The sequence below is a fragment of the Zootoca vivipara genome, chromosome Z, assembly GCF_963506605.1.
Source record: "Zootoca vivipara chromosome Z, rZooViv1.1, whole genome shotgun sequence".
Classification (NCBI taxonomy): Eukaryota; Metazoa; Chordata; class Lepidosauria; order Squamata; family Lacertidae; genus Zootoca; species Zootoca vivipara.
Genome location: NC_083294.1, coordinates 24,505,550 through 24,530,424, shown reverse-complemented (window position 1 = coordinate 24,530,424; position 24,875 = coordinate 24,505,550). Strand labels below are relative to the sequence as shown.

The 24,875-nt window shown below is 44.9% G+C and overlaps 1 protein-coding gene across 3 annotated transcripts in view; it reads right to left on the bottom strand.

Moving 5' to 3' along the window:
* Positions 1 to 649: 649 nt before the first annotated feature.
* Positions 650 to 24,875, bottom strand: part of COL4A6 (collagen type IV alpha 6 chain) — a 182,160-nt gene continuing 157,934 nt past the window's right edge. For all 3 annotated transcript variants that reach the window (XM_060270309.1, XM_060270310.1, XM_060270311.1), the window contains 15 exons: positions 24,692 to 24,873; positions 23,072 to 23,135; positions 22,709 to 22,783; positions 21,959 to 22,066; positions 21,003 to 21,110; positions 19,326 to 19,397; positions 18,413 to 18,538; positions 16,883 to 16,999; positions 15,618 to 15,779; positions 13,037 to 13,135; positions 11,700 to 11,846; positions 10,678 to 10,794; positions 6,884 to 7,075; positions 5,615 to 5,901; positions 650 to 4,328 (listed from right to left, as the gene is read on the bottom strand). In XM_060270309.1, the coding sequence (XP_060126292.1) occupies positions 4,068 to 4,328; positions 5,615 to 5,901; positions 6,884 to 7,075; positions 10,678 to 10,794; positions 11,700 to 11,846; positions 13,037 to 13,135; positions 15,618 to 15,779; positions 16,883 to 16,999; positions 18,413 to 18,538; positions 19,326 to 19,397; positions 21,003 to 21,110; positions 21,959 to 22,066; positions 22,709 to 22,783; positions 23,072 to 23,135; positions 24,692 to 24,873 (2,117 nt within the window). In that variant the 3' untranslated portion in view covers positions 650 to 4,067. The remainder of the gene's footprint in view (positions 4,329 to 5,614; positions 5,902 to 6,883; positions 7,076 to 10,677; positions 10,795 to 11,699; positions 11,847 to 13,036; positions 13,136 to 15,617; positions 15,780 to 16,882; positions 17,000 to 18,412; positions 18,539 to 19,325; positions 19,398 to 21,002; positions 21,111 to 21,958; positions 22,067 to 22,708; positions 22,784 to 23,071; positions 23,136 to 24,691; positions 24,874 to 24,875) is intronic.

The following is a 24,875-nucleotide window of genomic DNA, read 5'->3' as shown; positions in this document are numbered from 1 at the left end:
TCTTTGATGCCATAATCATTAGCACTTTGCTTGTTAGGTTAGCTGCTCCTGTAAAAAACAATGCTTTTGGCAACCATTATGAGCATCTTATTATTCTATATGGGTCTAAGCAGCTACTTTGCCTTTACAAATGAAATCTGATGAGAACTACACATTTGTGCATTGAGAAGCAAGTATGCTGTTTCTTCACATATGTTTAGCCTCTTGTTATGCAATAAGACCTAATGAATTGGTGCCGAGTTACAATTGTACATATTTACCCCCAGAAACCATCACCTGCGCAATCGGGGAGTGTGAATCTGCTAAAAGTGGGGTATCCAATATTAAAAAAAATCATTGTGTGGTTCCATGTGAGAGAAAGCTGCCCTTTGGTACTTTTGTAAGGAAACAGCACCTGCTGTTAATCTGGAGGGGTAGGTGGCAAAAGTCCCCAAGTGATCTCTCTGGTAATACAATTGCAAACTGATTGATTTGAACACACAACTATTGAATAAAGCTCCATTAGATTTTCATATGTGTTTATGTCCTGCACCAAAACTGGCATCCTGTTCAGAAAAACTCTGAAATTTACTGAGAAGTTGGGGAGGGGTGAAGAGAAAGGGGACCGTGTTCATTTAACTGCATAAGGAAAAACAGCATAACTCACAAAATTGGCATATTTGTGTTTTATGGCTTTTTCGATAAAATTAACAATGGAAAATACAACCTGTGCCCTAAAGATGCTTTTGACAGTGTATTACAAAAATAATCACACTTCTCCCTCAGTTGAAACAAAAGAGAACCCGCCATGGTTTAAGCAGCAGAAAAGGTTAATCTAACATCTACTCAAAGTTAAGTGTAAAACTAAACTGTTTTATAGTGTATATCACTTTGGCACCAGCAGTTTCAAGGCTACCTCTGAAAGGCAAAAATCTGTAAATGTGCTCTAACAGTTGCAAACTTGTCGAGTAACCAGTATATAAATTTCCTCATTTTATGTACAGTACAGCACAAGAGTTGGAGAAAACCATGAAATTTCACACATATGTCTTTAAGATTCCACAAAGAAAATTGGACGTTTTCACTCAAGACCCATAAAGCACCAATGAATACAGAAGTCATTAACCCCCAATGACCTTGCATTCCTATTGCAAATGGTACAGAATCATGATTGATTTTGAGACCTGTCAAGTGTAAGGGAGGGTGAGATTTTAGACAAAGTGAATCTTTATATGCACCACCAGCAGCCTGCCTGGTATGATCAGGGGTTCATAGAGACCCGGGATTTAGTGTGGTATCATTCCATAAAGATTGGTACATGGGTTTTAAAACATCTGAAAATGGTCTTCAATATAACTGGCTATTCTGTTTATAGTGTAAAACTCAGTAAAAATAGAGCACCCTAAAAAAAATAAATGAAAAACAAATGGTCTATTTTCTTAGATGCACAACTATTGCACATGTTTTTAAGTCCCCTATGACCACGAGATACCATCCACATATAGTAGACTATCACAGATTAATCCAACACAGCCTAGGCTATTCTTGTGTCACAAGCAGAAAGCAAGGAACTTTGCATAAACACCTACAGGAAAATATTAAGACATTAGGCAACGAGAAGACATATTTTACAAAATGCCCAGAGGCTTCCTATAACTGCTGCAAATGCTTGGCAGAGACAATTAAAGCAGATTAGGAAGTGAGTCAACCTGGATCCAGTGAATCCATGGCAGAGCTCAAAGCACATGCAGAGCAGATAGCTGAAGAATGTGACCTTAAGTGCAGGCTAAACTATATTATATGCTTAATTAAACCAGCAGGAAACATTTAAAAAGGTCCTCATTTTGCAGAAACTTGCTGCACACATGCACATGATTCTGCACTCATGTTCCCATGCAAAGGAGAATCTTGGAGCCATGCTAGAAGTTGCTTCTCTGCTCCTACAGGCACCTGCAGTCTGTGCTGTTTCTGCTACAACAACCTGTCCCATACTCTTGACCTCCACAGCCTAGGACTGAGAGGGAGAGGCAGCTAGTTGTGGGGCGGCAGTAAGTGGTGCCAAGCCTGAGACTATGCAGGTGTATTATCACCTGCCGCTGCCCTGTCTCCCTACTGATGGGGAGGCAAGCCAGGTGGGAAACGGGAAACATTTTTGGCTCAATGAAGCCAAGCTCAGAACTCCTAGCATAGCTGCCACCCCAACAGAGCAATGAGGAGGTAGGTCAGCAGCATTGGAAATTGCATGGCAGCCCAACATTGTTGCTGGCTCCCCCCCCTCTCTCTACTGGGCTTTCCAGTGCATTCAGAGGAGGCCTGGAAAGGATTAGAAGGAGCCTCCCAGTAATAGTACAATGCAGTCTCAGGCCGTTTTAGCTTTGGAGATATCACCATGCACTGTACCTGCTGCATAGGACCCGCCCCCTGTGCCTCCCTACATGTGCCAACCAAAAAATCTACAATGTAGTACCACTAGAATGCTTTGATTTTGCAAAAGCTTTTTACAGTTCTAAGTTATACAGCAGTACTGTAGGAAACTACTCAATATACTTGCCTCTTTGGTATATTCATCCAGGATCCATCATTGCCCAGTTTGGATATAATATAACTAAACAGGTATGCATGCAACTTCTGCCTACGTGGTATGTCTTTGCACTGCCCTCCCCTTCCTAGATGCACCATATTTGAAGGTTTCCTTTGTTAAGTAACTACAGCTTCCTGCTATGTTTACAAAAGCTGGAAAAGAGAGTCTGAAACCTTGGTGTGAAGTTGGGTTCAGATCCAGGTTTGTAAAAATAGTGGTCCTGCTTTGCATGCAACAGAAAACTATGGTTATAATTGATACAGGAAGTATTCAACTGCAGCACACTGAGAAGGAAGGAAGGAGGGAGGGGGTACATCCATGGGCAAACAGTGTACATGTCTCAGCTTAAGAAGCAGATATGTGTATTGTCTGAACAGGGCCTGTAAATTTCGTTACTCTGATTTGCAAAAGATGATGCTCTAAATGAGATGTAGGTGTGAAAACACTTATCTTTGCTTCAACTGTCTCACCTCTTTGTAGCACATTAAATAGCAGGGGAATGCTGAGAAATATTTCCTAAACTTTTATATGTAAACATTACACAGGGAAGGATAGTGTGTCAAAAGTGTACCCATCACAAATTTCTCCACCAAATGCATATTTAAAAAATGCTGGGTAACTGCTAAAGCACCTGAATGTATAGCTGCAACATGATGATAAATCCTTCCATTTTTAAACTGATTTAGAAGTTTCAATTAACATTTTAAATTTATCATTTCAGATACAACAATTAATTTGTAAGATGTTTGGAGCTTGTCTTTTATAAACTTGATTCTGCCTATGTCACAGGTACCTTTTCATTGTTGCATAAGCCTCAGACTCGATCCTCATGTTACAGTAAGAGCACACTTGTGCTTTCCCTATCATGTTTGAAACAGACACTCGTTTTACATGTTCATTTGTTGAATATTGTGCCTGGCAGCACTTGACCAATTATGACAGTCTGCTCCAGGGACCTGGACAAAACAATTATTTATAGTTGCTTCAAATATGATAGTGTGTGTTTGTGTAGTCATGTGCCTGTTCACCTGTGGTGAGCAAAATCACATTGACGGGACCAAGCTCTGACAAGCTGGGGTGGGGGTTTGCTTCTAAAATAAACCATTAAGAGGCCTGACTATGGCTGTTACAGTCAACATCTATGACATTTGTTGAACCTCTTTTAATCCATAACACATGAGAAGCCGCCCGGAATAGCCAAAGCTCTGAAGAGGAGAACTTTCTCCAAAATTCAACAGGTCCTATTAAAATCTGTTTATGTATGTCAAAGAGAGGACAGGAAGTGGCACCTGGAAAACCAGAGAAAGGCCTCCTGAGGTAGCCTTGAACAGAAGAACAAAGAGAGAAATATAGCACCATGTTCTGTGATATAGATAAGGGGGCTCCAGAGGTTTTTTAAGTGATTTCAATGCCATTACTGCAGCCGGGGAAGATTGCACATCCCACAGTCTCCAGCACTGCAAGACCTCAAGTCCCTTATGTTGGCTCTGACCAGTTCTGGCCTTTGCTACAAGTTCTTCATGCACACTTGGCATCGACCAACTCGTGTCCGGAGCTGACCTGCTTTCAGAGTCTCGGAGATGGTAAAGTCGGCAAATTGCTGGGTCTGCTCAACCGTTGTCAGCCAAAAGCTGTACTTGTTTGAGAAGTAGTGGCAGGTCCCTCGGGCACCATTACATTCGATGAAAGGGGTGGCACGGAAGTCTTCCAGGCAAGAGCCGGGAGAGACGAGGGACTGGCCGCCACCTTCAGCTCCAGCTGCAGTGTGCTAAAAGAAAACAGTTTCATTAAAGAAACTCACACAGCAGGGATTGGTAGAGATGAACAAAACGCTCACAGTTCTGGTCGCCACAGAAAACAAAATCACACCACGAGGGAGGATGACAGATCAGTGGCAAAGCATTTCCTTTGCATGCAGAAGGTCTCAGGTTCAATCCCTGACATCTCCAGTTAGGGTTGGGAAGAGACTCCCTGACTGAAATCCCAGAGAGCCTATGCCCGTCAGTGTAGACAATACTGAACTAGATGGGCAAATTGTCTGACTCAGGGTAAGTCCCCCTCTTATGTATTTATGGTATCTTGCAGCAGACAGAGAAGGCCAAGCAGAGAAAGAGACATTCAATTCTTCCTTTTGCCCTCAGCTTCCACCCAACCTGTAGGACTGATGTCCATGGAACCAGAAGCAGGGACTTGCAGGGTGGGTGGTAGCTACAATTTAAGGGGAAGGAAAGGAGAAAACAAAGGGATGGAGGGTCTTTACTCATCCTCTACCCTGCCTCCCTGGGCCAACACAAGCACCAGCTGAATCCCTTATATTCACTCATGCGTACATACACTCAGATACACATATACACAAACTTATATGAATTCAGGCGCTCACATATTTAGGTCACACCCGCACCAACCATTTAAAGCACTATTATGCCACTTTTACAACCCTGGGGAATCCTGGGAACTGTGCTGAGCATTGCAGCTTTGTGAGGTCAGTTTTAATAGTGCTTTAAGTGGTTAGTGTGGATGTGACCTTACTCTCCAGTTTCATAATTTGTTCATCTGTTGTTGCTGGGTTTTTTTATTTTTATTTCCTGAGATTCATATGCCACTTGGTTGCAATAAAACATCAAAGCACTTTGCTGAAAGAATGAAACAATAATACCATCAGTTAAAAACAGCTCTTTGAAACATTAAACAAATTAATTAATTAAAATCAGCGATGAGCTAAAAATCAGATTTAAAAACACATGCCAACATTCTAAATGTCTGGATAGGCTTACCTAAAGAAATGTCCTATAAACTGGCCTGAAAAGAGTACAGTGAAGGTGCAGGCCTGGTGTCCATAGGCAAGAAGTTCCCAAGTGGGTGGGTTGTTTCTACTGCCACAGTGAAAGATCAATTTCTTGCAAATCAATCTAGCCTACCCTTGTCTACACTGCCTGGCAGCAGCCTTCCATGGCCTCAGGCAGAGAGAGACTACTTTTTTAGTGGAGATGCTGCCAGGGACTCAACTGAGTGCCTTCTGCATACAAAGCAAGGGCCTCCAAAGTAGACTCTTACCATGAGGAAGGAATATCCAATCCAGAGGCTACGCCAGCCTTCTGGGCACTGAGGGATGGTGATGTCCTGACTGTGAACAGCCACGGCCTGGGAAGGAGCTTCACATACTGAGCAGCGGCTGATGTACTGAGAGATCTGGAAGCTGCTGACAGGCATCATGGGGATGGGAGCTGTGGTGGAGAGCCAGTAGGATTTGTCATTGCGACTGGCATAGTAGCAGACCTCATTAATGTTGCAGTAAATGAAAGGCATCGTGCTGAAGCGAGGCAGGCAGGAGCCGGCAAAACCTACAGGGGTGAGGCAAGAGAAAAAGCATGGCAGTAAACTCAGAGCGGCAGGCTCATTCAGACGGCCTGTTTATTGAATTCCAACCACACACACACACTGCTGAAGGGCACATGACTGTAAACGAATCAGCATATTGATTATATTAAGTTTGCAATAAGATAGACAAAATATTTGTTGCAAATAATGCAATGATATGCTCTAAGCAGCTGTCAACTATCATTACACTTGCAAAGTGTAACAAGTTTCAGGGATGTGAATATGCCAATGTTTTCATCTGAGGAAGCTTTTCGAAATAGGACCTTATCTGGAAACTTGTCACCAGCTGTTCAGTGCATTCTTCGAAACAATAACAACTTTTGCGCCAAATGTTTCTTTGTAAGCCTTGTTGAGGTGTACACTTTGCAATAGTAACAATAGTAGGTTGAGCTACTTCTTATAATCAATATGTTGTTTTGTTTATAGTCATGTGCCCTTTTACGCATGTGATTCTGTTTGTTGATGACTAGGGGAAGGAAAGTCTGAACATATAACATAAATTATGGAACTGAATTGGCTACCAATTAATGACTTCCGCTTTGCTTTAGTCCTCTGAATCCCCCCCCCCCGCCCAAGCAAGAACAGGTAGGTAACAGGCCTCTTTTACCTCAAAGGTCACCTGAGGGCAGCCGTACCACCAGGGGGGAAGATGGGAAGCAGGGCCCATTCCATCATTTTTGCAAAAAGCCCAGCTCCATCAAGCAGCTCCTACCCATGAACGGTGCCAGATGTTCATTACAAAAACAACTGTTTTAGAATTGGTGTGTGTGTTTGATTTTTCCCTCTTCCCTCTTCCCTCCCTGTCCCTTTCCCCTTGTGTGCCATGGTTTTTCTAGATTGTAAGCCTGCAGGCAGTGACTGCCTTGTTTTAATGGAATGCATGTAAGACGTTCTGGGAGCCTTTTGGCTTCTGAATAAATAAACAATAAATATTTGCCTGCTTACCAAGGTCCTGGTTGTGAGCCTTCTCCTGGCCCTCCACATACAGCAAACTGTACCCTTCCCAGAGCTTGTTCATCCCTACAGGGCATGGTGGGATCTGTTCTGACTGGCTGTGTTTCACCAAAGTGTAGCCAACCCCAATGCTGCGGCCCGGCATGCCAGGTAAACCAGCAGGACCAGGCTTCCCAGACATTCCTGGGGAGAAAAAGAGAGAGGTTGGATCCTGGCCATGAACGATGTAGTACCAACAAGATTGAGGCTGTCATGGATGAGGAACTCCTCTTCCTTCTCACCTATTCAACTAGTGCTAAGCTAATAACTTTGAGGGCCAAACTACATCAGAGATGCTCTGATGGGCACTTCTAGTGGTTCCCAATGCCCCTGAGCTTCAGCCAGCCTGAAGTTTCAGTTTGGTAGACCTTGCCCTGTGGAACTCCCTGCTTGTACAAGTTCATCAGGAACCATTCTTGCCTTTTTTGGCAGGGGATGTCTCCTAAAAGCAGTGTTATTCACACAGGGCTTCTGCAGTGTGAATCCCCCCCACCCCACCTAGAATTTACAGATGTTTTTATTGTAAGATTGTATGGTGTACACCACCTTTTATTTTTATGAAACTGTGGTTTACAAATAAACAAATACCCCCATGTTTCTCCTAAAATAAGACACGTCTTATATTTATTTTTCCTCCAAAAAAACACACCACGGCTTATTTTCGGGGGATGTCTTATTTTTTCGAGCAGGAGCTGGCAACAGCATGCTGCGCCGAGCCCCGACCCGTTGAGAGCTGGCAGCAGCGAGAGAAGCAGCGGCGGAGGAACCGGCAAGAGGCGGCTGCACGGGAGCTGCTTCGGGGAGCGCAGCGCGAAGAGCCTGGTGAGAGGCAGCTGCGGCTGCAGGTGAAGCCCGGGATCTGCGTGGGCGACTGGGGACAAGCGCCCTGAGCGCCGCGGCGGTAGTGAAGAGGCGCCCGGTCAGCCCGCTTCTCAGCTGATCGGGCGCCTCTTCGCCACCGCCGTTGTGCTCAGGGCGCTCATCCCCAGTCGCCCACGCAGATCCCGGGCTTCACCTGCAGCCGCAGCTGCCTCTCACCAGGCTCTTCGCGCTGCGCTGTGCTCCCCGAAGTGGCTCCTGTGCAGCCGCCTCTTGCCGCGGGGACCGTGCAGCCGCTTCGGGGAGCATAGCGCAGCGCGAAGAGCCTGGTGAGAGGCAGCTGCGGCTGCAGGTGAAGCCCGGGATCTGCGTGGGCAACTGGGGACGAGCGCCCTGAGCACAACGGCGGTGGCGAAGAGGCGCCCGATCAGCTGAGAAGCGGGCTGATCGGGCGCCTCTTCACTACCGCCGCAGCGCTCCGGGCGCTTGTCCCCAGTTGCCCACGCAGATCCCGGGCTTCACCTGCAGCCGCAGCTGCCTCTCACCAGGCTCTTCGCGCTGCGCTGCGCTCCCCGAAGTGGCTCCCACCCCCGGCTTATTTTCGGGGGATGTCTTATATTTATTCTACCAATGAAAAGCCTGACATGGCTTATTTTTGAGGACCGTCTTATTTTAGGAGAAACACGGTACACCAAATGCTTATGAGCAGCATTGTCTTCTCTTCTTCTTTGGTTAGTTATACAGACATGCAGGAAGGGGGGTGTCCTCCCTGGGGGGGGTGACATCACCCCCACCCCCCTGGGACACTTCCCCTGCCCCCATGGGCGGCTAGCCCCGCCCCTGGGTGCACAGCATGTGTGCTGCTCCAGGTGCCAGAGCATCTAGCTCTGCCTCTGGCCCCCACAGCTGTTTTCAGAACTGCAGCATGGATGCACTGGAATTCTCCTTTCCCCAGCCTACCCCACCCCAACAAGTTCTCCTGCACAACCATGAACATTAGTTTTAAAAGCTTTCATTGTGTGCCAGCCTCCTCTTTCCACATAGCTATGGCTCTCCAGATGTTGTTAGACTCTCAATTCCCATCAGCTCCAGCCAGCATGGCCAATGTTCAATAATGTTCACAGTTTGAGCATAATGCCAATCCTGGACCAACTGCACTGGCTGCCAATTAGTTTCTGCGCCAAATTCAAAGTGCTGGTTTTGACCTCTGAAGCCTTTCATGGCTCAGGACTGCAACACCTCAAGGACCACCCCTCCCTATATCAGACCCTTCAATAATCACCAGAGGCCCTTCTTTGTATGCCTCCTTCCTCCATGACAGGTCCGGAGGGTGGCAACATGAGAATGGGCCTTTTCTGCAGTGGCTCTCCTCTTGTGGAATGCCCTCCCCAGGGAGGCTCACCCAGTGCCTTCATTATACATCTTTGGGTGCCAGGCAATAATATCTCTCTTCTCCCAGGCCTTTGGGTAATTAAACAGTCTATGGCTTTTATAACTGTAGTAACAATCTTTTGTTTGTTACTATATTAGGCCTATACAGTGGTACCTCGACTTACGAATGACTCTACTTATAAAATATTCTACTTACGAAGGGAAAAAACAGCCACACGCTAACGATTTTTTTTGACATCCGAAGGATGCAGGGAGCACAGCGGCGGTGAGGGGCGAAGAAGAGGGGCGAAGCAGGAAGCGTGTTGGCGGCGGTGGGGGGCGAAAAGCGGAGCGCTGAGATGCGACCGCCGATCAGAGCAGCAGCGGCGAGGGCAATGATCCGGGCAGCGAGACAATCGTTGCCCTCGCTGCCACCGCCGCTCTGCCGGCTTCGCCGAGGGAGACTGCTTTAAAGCCGCAGAACAGCTGATCAGCGGTTGCATCTCAGCTCTCTGCTTTTCGCCCCACCGCCGTGCCTGCTGCACCACCGTGCTTCCTGCTTCTTCGAGGGAGCCTTTCATCTGCCCCTCTTCACCGCCGCTGCCCTGCTGGCCTCCTGCCGGATCATTGCCCTCACCGCTGCTGCGCTCCCTGCTCCGTGGTGCAAGACTGCTGCAGCCGTTTTTTCACGCGGCTTTGGGGCTTTTTTCTAGGCTCCGGAACGAATTAATCCGTTTACAATGCATTCCTATGAGAAACCGTGATTCAACTTCCAAATTTTTCTACATACGAATGTGCATTTGGAACGGATTAAATTCGTAAGTCGAGGTACCACTGTATGTGGTTTTGTATTGTATATGCGCTCTATGTGGGGCTACCTTTGAAGGTGACCTGGAAACTACAACTAATCCAGAATGCGGCAGCTAGACTGGTGACTGGGAGCGGCCGCCGACACCACGTAACACCAGTCTTGAAAGACCTACATTGGCTCCCAGTACGTTTCTGAGCACAATTCAAAATGTTGGTGCTGACCTTTAAAGCCCTAAACGGCCTCAGTCCAGTATATCTGAAGGAACGTCTCCACCCCGTTGTTCGGCCCGGAGGTCCTTCTAGAGGTTCCCTTGTTGCGAGAAGTGAAGTTACAGGGAACCAGGCAGAGGGCCTTCTCGGTAGTGACACCCGCCCTGTGGAATGCCCTCCCACCAGATGTCAAAGAGGACAACAACTACCAGACTTTTAGAAGACATCTGAAGGCAGCCCTGTTTTGGGAAGCTTTTAATGTTTAATAGATTATTGTATTTTAATGTTCTGTTGGAAGCCGCCCAGAGTGGCTGGGGAAACCCAGCCAGATGGGCGGGGTATAAATAAATAAATAAATAAATAAATAAATAAATAATAATATTGTAAACCACCCTATGATCCTTCAAAGAATGGTGATATGGAAATTTAATAAATCATAATAATAAATGATGGATATTGTAGTCCCATAGGCTGGAGGGCCACAGATTTCCCATCCCTGCCCTAGACACTAAAGAGACAATGTAAAAAGCATTTACCTTCAAATCCTGGTGGCCCGGTACTTCCTGGAGTCCCTGGATCTCCAACTACACCAGGCGACCCTGGCAAACCATTGACTCCTATCTGGCCCTGTCTACCTGCCATCCCTTTGGGGCCTGTTACATATAAAAAATAGCTTGTTAAGTTTCTTTCTTATACCCCTGTCTTCAGTCTAAACAAGAGATCTGTGTCATGATGAGTAGGACCAGCTTATCTTAACCCAGAGGTGGGGAACCTGTGACTCCAACGCCCATCAGCCCCCAGCTAGCATGGCCAATTGCTAGGGGTGATGGGAGCTGCACTCCAACAGCATCTGGAGGGCCACAGGTTTCCCCACTACTGCCCCAGCCTTTCCACTCAATGCAGCTTAGCATAATAATAATAATAGGACTTCTAAAATGTCCACATTATGAACATCCTTGCTGGGCAGAAGCAGCAGTGGTATCCTAGACAGGTTTAAAAGTGAGTTCTGGGTAGATGGTTGTAGGTTTTCTCCCCAGCACTTTCCCAACACATGGGGAAATCGTATGAACTTTATGCCTCCACTTAAATGGCAGATTCCAAACCACAGAAAATAAAGCCACGTCCCTTTGCTGCAGCTTTCGAAACTAGGTCACACTTATTAGAGGGAAGAGGTGTGCCAAGTCAAAATTGTCTGCATTTTTAACTTTTTAAAAAAAAATTCTGATTGATTTTGCTATACTCCCATTTTAAAATGTGTGTGTGTGTGTGTGTGTGTGTGTGTGTGTGTGACTCAGTAACCCAATATTGCATTTGATGTTTATGATCCATTGACCACATAAACACAACTGTTATTAATTACTCAATCTCTGCAACCTTTTTACTTGGGAGAGAGTGGCTTAGAGGGAAGAGATAAGGAAAAAGTGAAACAAGGAGTCAAGTGGAAGGGTAGGTTGTGAATCTGAGGATCTACTCTGCTGAGGCCACTGATATACTCCTAAAATTAGGACACAGGAAACTGCCTTATACTGAAGGCATCCACGTAAGGTGCGTGCTTTACCTTGTGGTCCAGTCAGGCCCTGGAACCCAGTATCTCCATTCAAACCAGGGATTCCATCAATTCCTGGCAGTCCAATTAAGCCTGGAGCAACTTTGATTTCTTCAACTTTCTGCACAAGACCAGGAGCCCCTTGAAGCCCAGGAAACCCTGCACATGATGGATAGGAGAATGACCTGCCTTGATTATCAACAGATGGCGGTGAGAAAATATATCACATCACAACCCTAGTCCCCCTCCCCTTTACCATCAGTAGAGAAGACTGTACAACTGGGATGCTAAAGAGAAACAGGAAAAATAATATGGAGAAGATGCAGAACTTTGGAACTCCCTTCCTTGGGAGATTCACCTTGTCCTCTCTTTGCAACCATTCCCTAACCCACCCCCCCTTAGCTTCAGTCAAATTGAGGGGGTGGGGAGAGACATTAGATGTGTGGTTGCTCATATGGTCTAATCTTCCTCTCTTGCAGTGTGGTTCCCAAGCGGGAAATGCCCAAGGGAATTTCGCATATGGACAGGCCCCACACACTGATCAAATTTTGGCTTATAAGATCAATCCTGGTAGGGATCTGGCCCTATGAAGCAAAAAGGTTCCCCACTTCTGTTATAGGTAATCAAAATGAAGCTTAAATATAACACAAATTACAAATAAAATATCCAAATACCCCACCTCCCAATAATCATTCGGACATGATGGAAAGAACAAGGTTTCTGTCAGCTAGTATAAAGAATTGCAGTGAAATCATATCACAGCAAAAGGAAACAGAAACTGAAATGGGCAAATCTTTACTGAATTTTGAAAGCCACATGAACAAATACAGATGTTCTGTTCTATGCCAATAGCCAAGTCTTTCTCTGCTGATCTTCATGCAACCAAGAATAGCAACATCTGCTCACAAGAGGGAGATATTATCAGGATCGAGGGAACTCAAAGGTTTATAGAAGTGCCAAAAATATATTCATGAAAAAACATGCCTTAAAAGGGCTGAGGGGGGAGAGCAAAGAATTTATTTATTTATTTATTTTTGCGGGGGAATGGAATGGAGTAGCCTGGAAAAGGGCATGGCTGCCTGGCTGGAACCCTGAACAGGATTCCGCACCACAACCTTTTGGTCCTTCCTGTAAGTGACATATTTATCTTGATCGGATGACAGAAGCTAAACTAAACAAAATTCTGAAAACTCAGTAAGAGGTCCTAACTACTTCAAACCAAAATCTTATTTTTGGCTAATCATGTAACAGGCAGCATAGTTGAGAAGCTATAACATTCTCTTATCACGCTATGTTTTGTTCCATTCCCAAAGTCAAGTGCATCTCCCATGAAGCTGCTTGGCGCTTACCTCGACGGCCTGCTTCACCTTTTGGCCCAGGGAAACCGGAATCTCCTGGAGGACCATCTTTACCTGGCATTCCCATTAAACCTGGGTCACCTCTGAAGCCTAAGAAGATACAAGAGTTATAGACTTGGTTCTGCAACCAGACCACAGAAACTGATACTGGCAATCACATGAGTACATTAGTAAGGGAAAACCAGGCTATTCTGTTTTAGAATAGCATTGAGCAGCTTTCCCCAATCTGTTGCCCTCCAGATGTTTTAAGACTACAACTCCCATCATCATCAGTCAGGGAATTGATGGGAATTGTAGTTGAAAATACCTGGAGGGCCCCAGGCTGAGGAAGCTGGTGTACTGTATAAATTTATACTGTTGCTCAAGGCTTTTTAGGGCAAATCTGCATGCTTTTATATTTTCATTATGCCTGTCCTTTGATTTAAACAATCTTTCCAATTTATTTTATTTTCGGTCTGATTCTGGTCTCTTTGTGATTACCACTGATGTGTTCACTGAAGCAAAATTTAAGAATCTAATTTCATATACCACCTTCGACATCAATGCGGTGAGAAAGCAGGATACAAACGTCTTCGACAAGCAAACACTGCAGAACTTGCTGGATACAGTAGTGGTACCTCGGTTTAAGAACAGCCCTGTTTATGAACTATTCGGTATAAGAACTCCACAAAACCAGAAGTAGTGTTCCGGTTAGTGAACTTTACCTCAGTCTATGAATGGAAGCCAAACAGTGGAAGGGCACCGGCAGCGGGAGGCCTCATTAGGGAAAGTGTGCCTCGGTTTAAGAACGGACCTCCGGAATGGATTAAATTCGTAAACCGAGGCACCACTGTATATGCAAATGGAGCACATATTATTAAAAAAATAATGTGTTTCTTCTCCTCTTACTTATCCTGAAGAGAAGGTAAAGAAAGCAACCATCAAAACAGCAGTGGATTAATTAAAAAACACCAGAGACTGGTGTAATAATTTACTTAGCTGGTGAAGCAAACAAGGGATCCACATTTTCTTTAAAAGATATGACAGCAACAAGGTGTCTGTTTATTTCTTATGCGGAAGCCTATTCAAGCTTCAAAATCAAATTCAGGTGCCTACATTTCCTCCCCAATTAGGATACATATAGCACAGGTAAATTCTGTATGATATAGTTAATTGTGCTAGCTCTCCCACAAACATAATATATTAAGGATTATGATATGTACCTTTATTCCTTTATCAATCTTATATTTTTTTTTGCCTACATCTTAAAAATATTATCCCTGAACATAATCTGATCCTTAAATAAAAAGTAGCTGAGATGGTGGAAGTAATTTTCCACACACTAGCAGTTGCAGAAGCTTCATTCTGATCTTCCAGCTTGAACTGCAACTTTGGCAACAGCACTGTGAAGGGAAAGAAAATAAAAGAAAAAAGGACAACCCAGAGAAAAATCATAGGGCCTTCAAATGCTTGCATCTCCTTTGAGGTTAGTATCACCCTGCCCCAGGAGCGCAGTTCTGGAGCCCAAATCTGGAGTCACTGTCCCAAGTTGAAGCTAAATGGGGATATGAATTCCAGTCTCCCAGGTCCTAGTCTACCACCTCACCAAGACTGGACACTCGGTCACTTTGAGAGAGCTCAACCACAGCCATATGCAAAGTCCAGCTGCATGCTCCCTCCTCTTATATTAGCAAGTGTTTTCCAAAGAGAAAAGGAAGAACCCCAATTTCATATGGAAATTCAACATTTTATACTCATATTATTATCCTAGGCAGAACTGCTCTTTTGCAGAGAAGCTCTGTCCTCCTGGCAGTGTCAGCTTTTGCTGTAAAAGGCGAAAATAGAGAGCATTTCTCTCAGCTCCGCTGTCCTACTTAACACTGAACTCAAAAGATGGAAGGATCTACCTAACTTCCTACTGACTTGTGCTGTAGAACATTTCACTTATTTGGGGCGAAAGCAGAACTGGACTGGGCCTGTTAACACTGTGAGCTTCTTAAAAGCATCTGCCTTTACCCCAGTGGTGGGAAACTGGCCCTGGTGCCAGTTTGGTCTGCTAGCTAGGCCATCCCCTCCACAAACTCACAGCCACCTGATATTGCAGGACCAACCATGACAGGGAACCCCAGTGGAGCTGATCATTCAGTTACAGGGAGGCCCTTCGAACTTTGATTGCTGCCACCCAATGACATTATGACATCAGGTGATTTACAAATGGAAGGTCTCACTCACTTGTCACTGTTCATTTATTTATTTAGATTCCCTACCTGCCCTACACCGTAAGATTGCTGGACAGGTTGGGCCATGTAGTGTGAGGGAATTAAGTTGGATTAAGTTCCCTACTTCTACAGTATTTTTCAAAGTTTCTTGCACACACACATTTAGTTGGGAGCTACGCTGAGTAGTTGGGGCATTGGGCAACCCAGTCACATGGGCAGTATATAAAGCAGCAGCAGCAGCAACAACAACACAATATCCTTTTCCATTTACAGTACTGACCATCACAGCTTAACTTGGGCTTAAGAATGACTAGAAGGAGAAAGCTGTAAAAATAATGTAAAGGATAGACATATTAATGAATGTAACACTGTACCTTTGAATCCTGATGCTCCCGGGACTCCGCCCAACCCAGGGAAGCCCATGTCACCTTTGAAGCCTTTTAGTCCAGGATGACCAGGGAGGCCGGGGTCACCAGTAACACCTTGGTTGGAGGCCGGGCCTGGTGGTCCACGTGGCCCAGGGGGACCTGGGAAGCCTGGGGCAAACAGGAACAAGCAAAGGTAGCTCAGAGACTGTGTTGGTCCTCAGCCTTGGGGTTCCCCCAGGCTCTGCACATCCTCTGCACAGACTACATCCAAGCCAACATAAACACTGCAACATCAATATGGCATCACTGCAGACTGTTGTCAAAAGGGTGCAGGTTATTGTATAACTGAGAGGACACCCTTGCAAGTAGAATCCAAGCTTACAACCTCTAAAATGGTTGTAGGATTTTTAAGAGTGAGGTTTTTATCACCCTTATAACCACAGGGGAAAGATGGCCCTTTAATATGTAGGATGGCAGGAGGATCTGAGTATCAATTAATATTTTGCGCACTTGTTATCCCCCCCCCCAAACCCCCTCTTGTTCTTGTACCTAAGGAAGAGTTTGCATTTTTACTCTTAGGGTTGCATCCACTGCTGGTCGTACTCAAAGAAGACCCATTGAAATGAATGGAGATAACAAACTTAGGCCCATTCATTTCAGTCTGCTCTGAGTTGGGGTCAGTTGCAGACAACCCTTAATCAGCAGCAATGGTCTGCTCTAGGCATGAAGTGTGATTATGTGTTTTTTTTTAAAAAAACTGATATTTGTACTACTGCTTTATTGATGTAACTTTGGAAAAGGCTTTTATATTGGCTGAATTATATCTAATGCATTGGATTTTTTTAAAGTAATGAAATTACAATAATATATTTCAAAGTGCTTTTATTTTTAAACATATTATTGTATATTTATGCTTGCAATTTTGTTTGCTGCCTTGAACGGACTTGGTTTGTTCAAGCACATTAACACAACACAAGACTTTTGCTATAGTAGGTCAATTCATTCTTCAGTATATGCATTAAGAAGCATATGCATTCCGCAGGTTAAATGCATGCAAGGTCATTATTCAACCTAATTCGCGTACATTATGCTGATTATAGAACTTAAAGCCTTTGGCTCCAGCTTTTGGGAGGTTGTATTCCTGAACTGCAGGTACAGATTCTGCCACACATTCTGGCAGATTCTCCCATCAGGGCTTTGCTGGTGCTTGATTAATGTGTCTCTCTCTTTCCAGTTTAATTTTTAAAGCGGTCAGATTCCCAACTCCATACCTGGTCTACCATCTTCTCCAGGACGTCCAGCATCACCGGGTCTCCCAGGAATTTTTGATGGAAGAGAGATGCCTGGAGGCCCTTGCAAACCAGGAGAACCCATAGCTCCAGGACGACCTACAGTGACATGGACAACGATTAACTAGAAGAATATGAACTAGGCGCTGCGCGATCCAGCTCACTTTGCTCACCAACACCAACCCCTCACCTAAAGCACCCTTTCCCTCCTTGTCAAGGCTACCACTACCCTTGCCAAACCTCCACCTGCTAGCCTGCTCCACCAACTGGCCTGGGCTACCCAGCCACTTGTTTATTGGTCTCAGTCACCTGCCAGAGTCTCTGGTTCCCTCCTCCTCACCCTCCAATGCTGCAGCAGCTCCAAGAGCCCTGTTTGTTGTCATGCTGTAGCACATAGTACCCCCGGTTGGCAGCCACGCAAACTGTGGCATGATGACATCCTTAAGAAAATATTTATTATATAAAATAAAGGTAAAGGGGTCCCTGACCTTCAGCTCCAGTCGTGCCCGACTCTGGGGTTGCGCCGCTCATCTCGCTCTATAGGCCGAGGGAGCCGGTGTTTGTCCGCAGACAGCTTCCGGGTCATGTGGCCAGCATGACAAAGCTGCTTCTGGTGAACCAGAGCAGCACACCGAAATGCCGTTTACCTTCCCGCTGGAGCGGTCCCTATTTATCTACTTGCACTTTGATGTGCTTTCGAACTGCTAGGTGGGCAGGAGCTGGGAATGAGCAATGGGAGCTCACCCCGTTGCAGGGATTCGAACCGCCGACCTTCTGATCAGCATATCAGATATTCAATCAGAAGTGGACCGTGTGGCATGGAGCTTAATGTGCAATGTCATTTATTATCACAACAAGCTCAGTTATTGTTTTTGGATTATTTAAGTTAAGCTGTTGTTTTATTTTTAACCTATTGCTTTAAGGCAGACATATTTGCCACCATGGTCTCTCCCCCCACACACATAATGTGCTTTTTTCTGGGGGGATGCAGGGGGACGCATACCCCTAAACATTTTGTGAATCTAAGTTTGGCCTCATTGAGGGGAAGTATTTCAATATGAGTAGGAAAATGAGAATACCCCTAAACATTTTAGAAAAAAAAGCACTGTGTGCACGTGTGCACGTAAACATAACATTTTTGTAACTCTTACAAGAGGGATGGGAACCATTATTCAATCCAGATGTTGGATCATAGTTCCCATTGCTCCCAATCCTTGGCCATGCTATTTTAGGCTGATGGGAGAGGGATCAACATCTATGAGAGGTACAAGTTCCCATCCCAGCCTTACATTGATTACCATACTGCAGTTGTAGTGGGGGGGTGGGGACTGATAGAGGTTTGTGTTAGGCCAGCTTCTGAGTTCATGGCAGAGCTGAAATTTGAACCAGGGACTTCCCAATCCATAGCCCAGTATCTTAACCATTCTGTTGCACCAGCTCTCAACACTCCTCTTCTAGCTCATGATCTCTTTCAGCTGCTGTTTATGATCTCTTGTGGTTGCTGTTATTTACCCAAGTCTCCTGCAGGTCCCTTCTGTCCAGGCAAGCCTGGGGGTCCAACTTGAAAACCAGGAACACCCTGTTCTCCTTTGGCACCTGGCATTCCAGCAGGCCCCGGAAGTCCAATTTCACTCAGACCTAAACAAGGAGTGGGAGGATTAAAAGCAGGTCAAAGCAGCCCATTAAGCACCATCAAAGAACCCCCCCCCCCTGCAATGGGCCAGACAACACTTCTCCCCTCCTCTGCTGGGGGCACAGTATCCTGCTCTGGCACTTAGTTGAGAATGTTGGCAGTGCAATGAAGTTTAAACAGACCACAAAAACTGTTGCAGAGAATGGAATTCTCAGGGGAGCTAAAGAAAAGTATACCTTAATCTCATTGCTGCAATATTTAGGGATTTGGGTATAGGTTGCAGAGAGGGCAAAGGCTCCTTTAGGAATTGGCTGTCGAAGGATTTGAAGTGGCCACATTCCCTCACAGGCAACCTTTTGGGGGGGGGGCACATGACAGCAATGGTTGGGGCCAAAGACAAAAGTGGGCAAGACAAAAAACATGACCTTTACCTTTGTGCACCAGGCTACATCACACACACACAGAGAAGTGAACGGTTTCTGCAGGCGCACACACATACTCCCTTCCCTCTCCCTCCCCCACCCACCCAAACAAGCAAGGCAAATTGCCCCAGTCTCAGAACACATTGCAGCCAGACAAAAGCACTCAAGTGAGGGTGAAATGACGGGCCAAGGAGGTGCGTGGGGAGGGTTCCAAGAGCCAGAGAGAGACATGGAGGGTCACATTTGGCAGCCGTGAGGTTCCCCATTCCTGGACCTCAAGGTCCACAGGTGGTCTTGGAGATAACTACCAACAGATGGAGCAGGTGCCCACATTATTAGGTTTCTTCCTAGTCTGTTTCAATTTATTTACCTGGTGTTCCAGGTGAGCCCTTTGTGCCTGGTAAACCATTTAAGCCAATCAAGCCTGGAGAGCCGAGGAATCCTGAGGAAATATTTGGAAAACACTGAATTGAGACACTGGAGGAAAATTGTTTTATTTATTTGAAGATTTATTTTCCCTGCCTTGTAAGCCAGTGGACCTATAGCAAGGCTTACAGTCACCTTTAAAGATACAAATGGAGGGCGCTTTCAGACAGGCGTTTTATTGTGGGCATATTCCACAACATGTTCTTGACACAAGAATAGTGCATTAGTGAGGGATTGGTTCTGCTTCGGTTTGTTCTGCAATTCTTCCCCAGTGCTACCACATTATTGTTCTCCAGGGTGCTGTGGAGCAGTGATTCTCAAAGGGTGCAGGAAGATTTGAGGACAATCAATATTATAGTTTGGGAATGATTCATGTTCTTCTGCAGCTGCACTATTTTATACTTGTTCCATGTTCCAATTGCAAAGCAGTTGTGTTCTGTGTTTCTTTTTGTTTCCCAATGTATTGCTTAACAATAAAAAATTTTGGTATGCTGCAAGCAATTTTTTCCCCTGAAAGTGTGGCTCAGAGGAAAAAAAGTGAGAACCACCGCTACAGAGCAACAAAAGCAGGAAAGTAAGCCAGAACATTTGTGGTATAAAAAGTCACAGGATTTTAGCAGCAAGTTACAGGATATATACTGACTAGAAATAAAGCAGTGTGTCCGCAGCAAAATATTTGCAGGTGTAAATAGTACTGAAAGTGGGACCTAATATGTCTGCCCTGATAGTATCATGATCAAAAAAGGTTTTCCCCATCTTTAATTTTATTTATTTTTATTAAGTCATAAAAATCATGTACCATTTGATTGTAAAAAACAAACAAATCTCAAAGCAGTTTACAAAAAGTTTCACAGTTTAATGTTGACTTTGATTATTATATACTGTATGTTTTTTAATACTTGATATGCTTATAAGCCACCTAGGAAATATTCTTTGATACATTAATGGCCAGTTGTATAAATTTAATTCAACAAATGAAGTCTAAAAACCTAGAGTGAGGAAGGAGAACTGTCCTACCCTATTCCATTATCTTGGGGCCACTGCCGAAAAGGCTCCGTACTGACTCACCATCATAGCAGCAGCAAAGATAGCATAATGGAGTGGGGCTATTCACCCTTCTCCCTCCAGCTGAGCTGCTGCTGTAAAGTAGGATAGAGGGGGGCAAAGCTCTGGAGAGGTCCGCATAGTGCAAATGTCCTGGCAGAACCCATCTGGTGCTCCTGCCACAGCATTTGCACCATGGCAACCTCACTCCCCTCCACCTCAGTATGAAGCAGTGACTTAGTCAGAGGGAGGTCAAGCTGGTCACCTCTGTTGCAGGCTGGCACTGGCAACTCACACCTGCACCAGGGATATCTAACTGTCTGCAACCACATGCTTGCACAGTACCAATGACGGTGCCCTGACTCCACAGTTAGTGGAGCTTGGTGGGAAATTCTCTGCACATGCCTGCCTTCCGAAATGGCCCCGATACTGGACTCACTGAAATGAACAATGGATCGAAGCCTGTTGACTTCAGTCAGTCTGCTCTCAGGGTGATTAATGGTTCATGTCAACCTTTGTCTTTACAGATCTCCCTCCCTACCAACATTTTGGGTAATTTAAGAAAATAAAGTCATACCTTTTAGCCCTGCAATGCCAGGAAGCCCTCTAAGTCCTGGAGGGCCACGCTGCCCAGGAATGCCTGGAAAACCTGGGTTGCCCCTTGAAGTCCCAACTCCAGGGAAACCTGGGATGTGGGGAGGGGGAGAGGAAGAATCAACAGATTAATTTAAGACACAGCTTTAAAATGCACAACACATTATTATTATCTATTTAACTTGTGAGATCTTGCTATGCAAAAAGAATCCAAGTCCCTGAGAGCAGAAGCACACATAAAAGCAAAACGAAACATAAAAATAAAACCCAGTTTTACATTTATGTAAAAACCCAGGCAATTCATGAAAAATACACAAATCAACCCACCCAACAATAGCAGGAAAAAGCTTCAATAGCACAACAGCAGACAGTTACTGTAATCCATATACCTAAACAGCAAAGTTTGAACTCTCAGAAGCTGTGAGCATGTGTACATTGAACTCAGATGAATTTTCAAGAAAACAAGTGCAGGAGAAATTGCTTCCTACCAATAGACCATTGGTCAGTCTAGCTGAGCATTGTCAACACTGGGTTATATCAAACATTAGTCATTCTCAGAGCAGACCATTAAAATTAATGGAAATGACTAAGTTGGGTTCATTAACTTCAGTGGGTCTACTTTCAGCAAAACTCAGTGGATGGAAGGTCCTATCCCAGGGTCATCTAATGAGGTCATGCTTCCAACTTCCTCCTTCAGCTGTATAGTATATAAGGATGTAAAAAGTAACCACTCTCACCACCTCATGACCAAGGCACTCAGAGGCCTTGTGGGTGCTAAGGGTGGCAACCCCTGTTGTAACCACTAAACCCCACTTGCTAATATAAAGTCTTGGAGGGGAGGACAAGAAGGCAGGTTTCCCATGCATTTGTTGAACTGAATATTCATCTCACAGGAAACATGGCCTGTCTGGTTAACTACCCACAAAAGAGCATAGATACCTGGTGGTCCATCTTGGCCAAAGTCCCCCGGTGCACCTTTATTTCCTTTTATCCCAAGGCTTCCTGGGAATCCTGGCTCACCCTTTGGTCCATCAAGTCCTCTTGCACCTCAAAAGATCACACAGGAAGTCATCCCATTGTTTTAGATGTTTGATCCACTGGCCCATTTGGCCACTGGCCCACCACCAATCATCCTGCATCTTTCCCAACTCACTAAAATTTAAGCTGGAATTGCCAGGGACTGACCCTGGGATGTTTCACACACGAAATAAGTCACTGAGCTCCGCCCCTCCCCAAGTATGTATCTACATCCAAAACACATGGTGTGTGCCATCAGAGACAGGTCAGCAGTGCTAAGTTAAAGCCAATTAGTGTATATAATTGTTCCATTGGAGAAATATTTTGCACTAGTGGAGTGTTGTTTCACCTGATAATGCATTATCAGGCTGCTAGTAACTTTGTTGTGCAATAGATTGTGTAATCTATTATGCAACAAATATCTGTGATTGCAACTGTTGTGTTGGATTCCTCTGTTGTGCGACATTTCAGCTAGAGCCCTTGTAGTAGCAGATAGAGAATGTCCAATATAGCCCCATCCTGACAGCGGCAATCTGAAAAATTATGAATAATGCGACTACCTACTTTTAACTTAAAACTAAAGGAGTGTGAAGCCTTAATCAATATTTTAGCAAGATAACCCATAGGTTTTTCCTTTCCAAAGCCTTTCAAAGATCACCATCGGTTGTATACCTGGAAGTCCAGGGCCCCCTTGTTCTCCTTTAGGTCCTACACCACCTGGGATTCCAAATGATTCTCCTCGGTCACCTGGAAGAGGGGAACAACCACCACCACCATTATGTCTCCAGAGGTTCCCATGTAAGCTGCAACTCTCAGAGAGTTAGGAATGATGCATCACACTCAAATTCTACTTACTCAAATGTATACATCTACATAAATCATATAATACTTAACTACTCATCCCATTCTAGCACACCTCCACCAATGCACACAACACACAACTTTACATTCCCCATTAGCACTATCTCTTGTTGTAGCCCCTTTGTAGTTTTCCCCTTGGAAATAGTACCTGAACATATCACACCAGTGACTTACCCTTTGAACCACGCAATCCCATATTCCCTGGGAATCCAGATGGCCCCGAGAAACCCTCATCACCCTGGTGAAGGAAATCACTTTATTTATAATGCACCTTTCACAGAATAAAATATTCCAGAGCAGGATACATTAACAGTTATAGATAAAATTACATCAGCAGGGCAGAGAGAAATGTATGCCCTCACAATGTTCACCGCTATGCAACAGCAGCGCCCATTGCAATACACAGCTTCTGACAGTCATTCCCTGGTGATGTCCGCATGGAACTGGTCCTTGTGAAAGGTCCAGCCCACATCCAAGCCCGTGTTCTCAAAGGGTTCAGAAAGACAGAGGACTCCTCCAGACAACCTCACTGAGTATTCATCTTTATGTGTTTGCTCAAAGCTTATGAGGAGGTTAGACTATGTCTGGTTTGTCAGAATTATGATACAAATGTATTTGGTTAAAAGAATTCACTGGATCCCTAAATCCGAAATGCAGGGGAACCACAGTTTTCAGTAAAGGCAGTTTTTAAAAAGTTACAAAACATGCAGCAATAAAGTGTGGGAATTTAGGCTGCTTAAACCTTTTAAATATATTGTCCTGAGTCATTTAAAGTGTTTCCCTTTGTACCCACTTGCAGTGAACAGACTACACAGTTTAGTAAGTTTACAAACGCATCAAAGGTCAGAATCATATGCCTTTCCATACAGCAGCAGGAAAAACTCAGGCAGAAATCTTGTTACAAAATACAGTAGAAAGCATTTCTAAATATGTGGTCTGTGCTTGGAGCCCCAGCTCCAGACCTCCAATCCTTACAATTTTCACATGGTAGACTGAGAGTGAGCAAAGAAGCTTCACTTCCTTCTTTACCAGAGGTGAGGGGGCATGACTTAGTCAAGTCTAGCAACAACACCTTACTTTGTGATCCTAACCCCTTCACGCATTAATGGATGTTCGGCTTCCAAAAAACGTTTGCAAATTGGAACACTTACTTCTGGGTTTGCGGTGTTTGGGAGCCGATTTGTTCGACAACTAAGCCGTTCGAGAACCAAGGTACCACTGTACTGCAATTTATCCCACACAGCTTTTATTGAGCATTTGTTCTGTTTATATGTCTTCCTGCTAATTATTCGTTCATCCCATGCTTTTCAGGGCATTTCCCCATCTCTTTGCTAAGCAAAAAGAGCCCCTGTGTGCTTTTTAGAGAGGATTCATTCTGCCCAGGTGACAGAGCACTTTAATCCAGTTTAACTGCAAAACGCAAATTTCTAGTATGCACTTTAACCCCTCCCACAAAACAGTGGAAGCCTGTAGGCACTCACAAAAGCCAGGCCTAAGGTTTATATGGCGGAATGATGTACATGACCTGCTTCCATTTGGCTCTCCCTTCAGAGTCGGACAGTAGTACTCTGCTGTATACACTGTAACTTTAAAGCACACTCAAAACACATTCTTTCCCTCAAATAATTCTGGGCACTGTAGTTCACCCCATCACAGAGTTACAATCTCCAGCAAGCCTTAACAAGCCACACTTCCCATAACTCTCTGAGAGAAAGAATTCGCTTTGAATGTGCTTTAAAGCAGTCAAAAGGAATCCAACATAAGTCCCCATTTGGAAAGAAACAGCATACTTACATTTCCTCCGGGCATTCCTGGAAAACCTAGGATGCCAGAGGTTCCCTTCTGTCCTGGGAAGCCGGGAGAACCAGATGTTCCAGGGAGACCTGAGTCTCCAGGAGGTCCTTTCTCTCTGCCTGGAAGCCCAGCTATTCCTGGGGGTCCTGGCTGTCCACGGGGACCAGGGAGTCCCTTGTTCCCT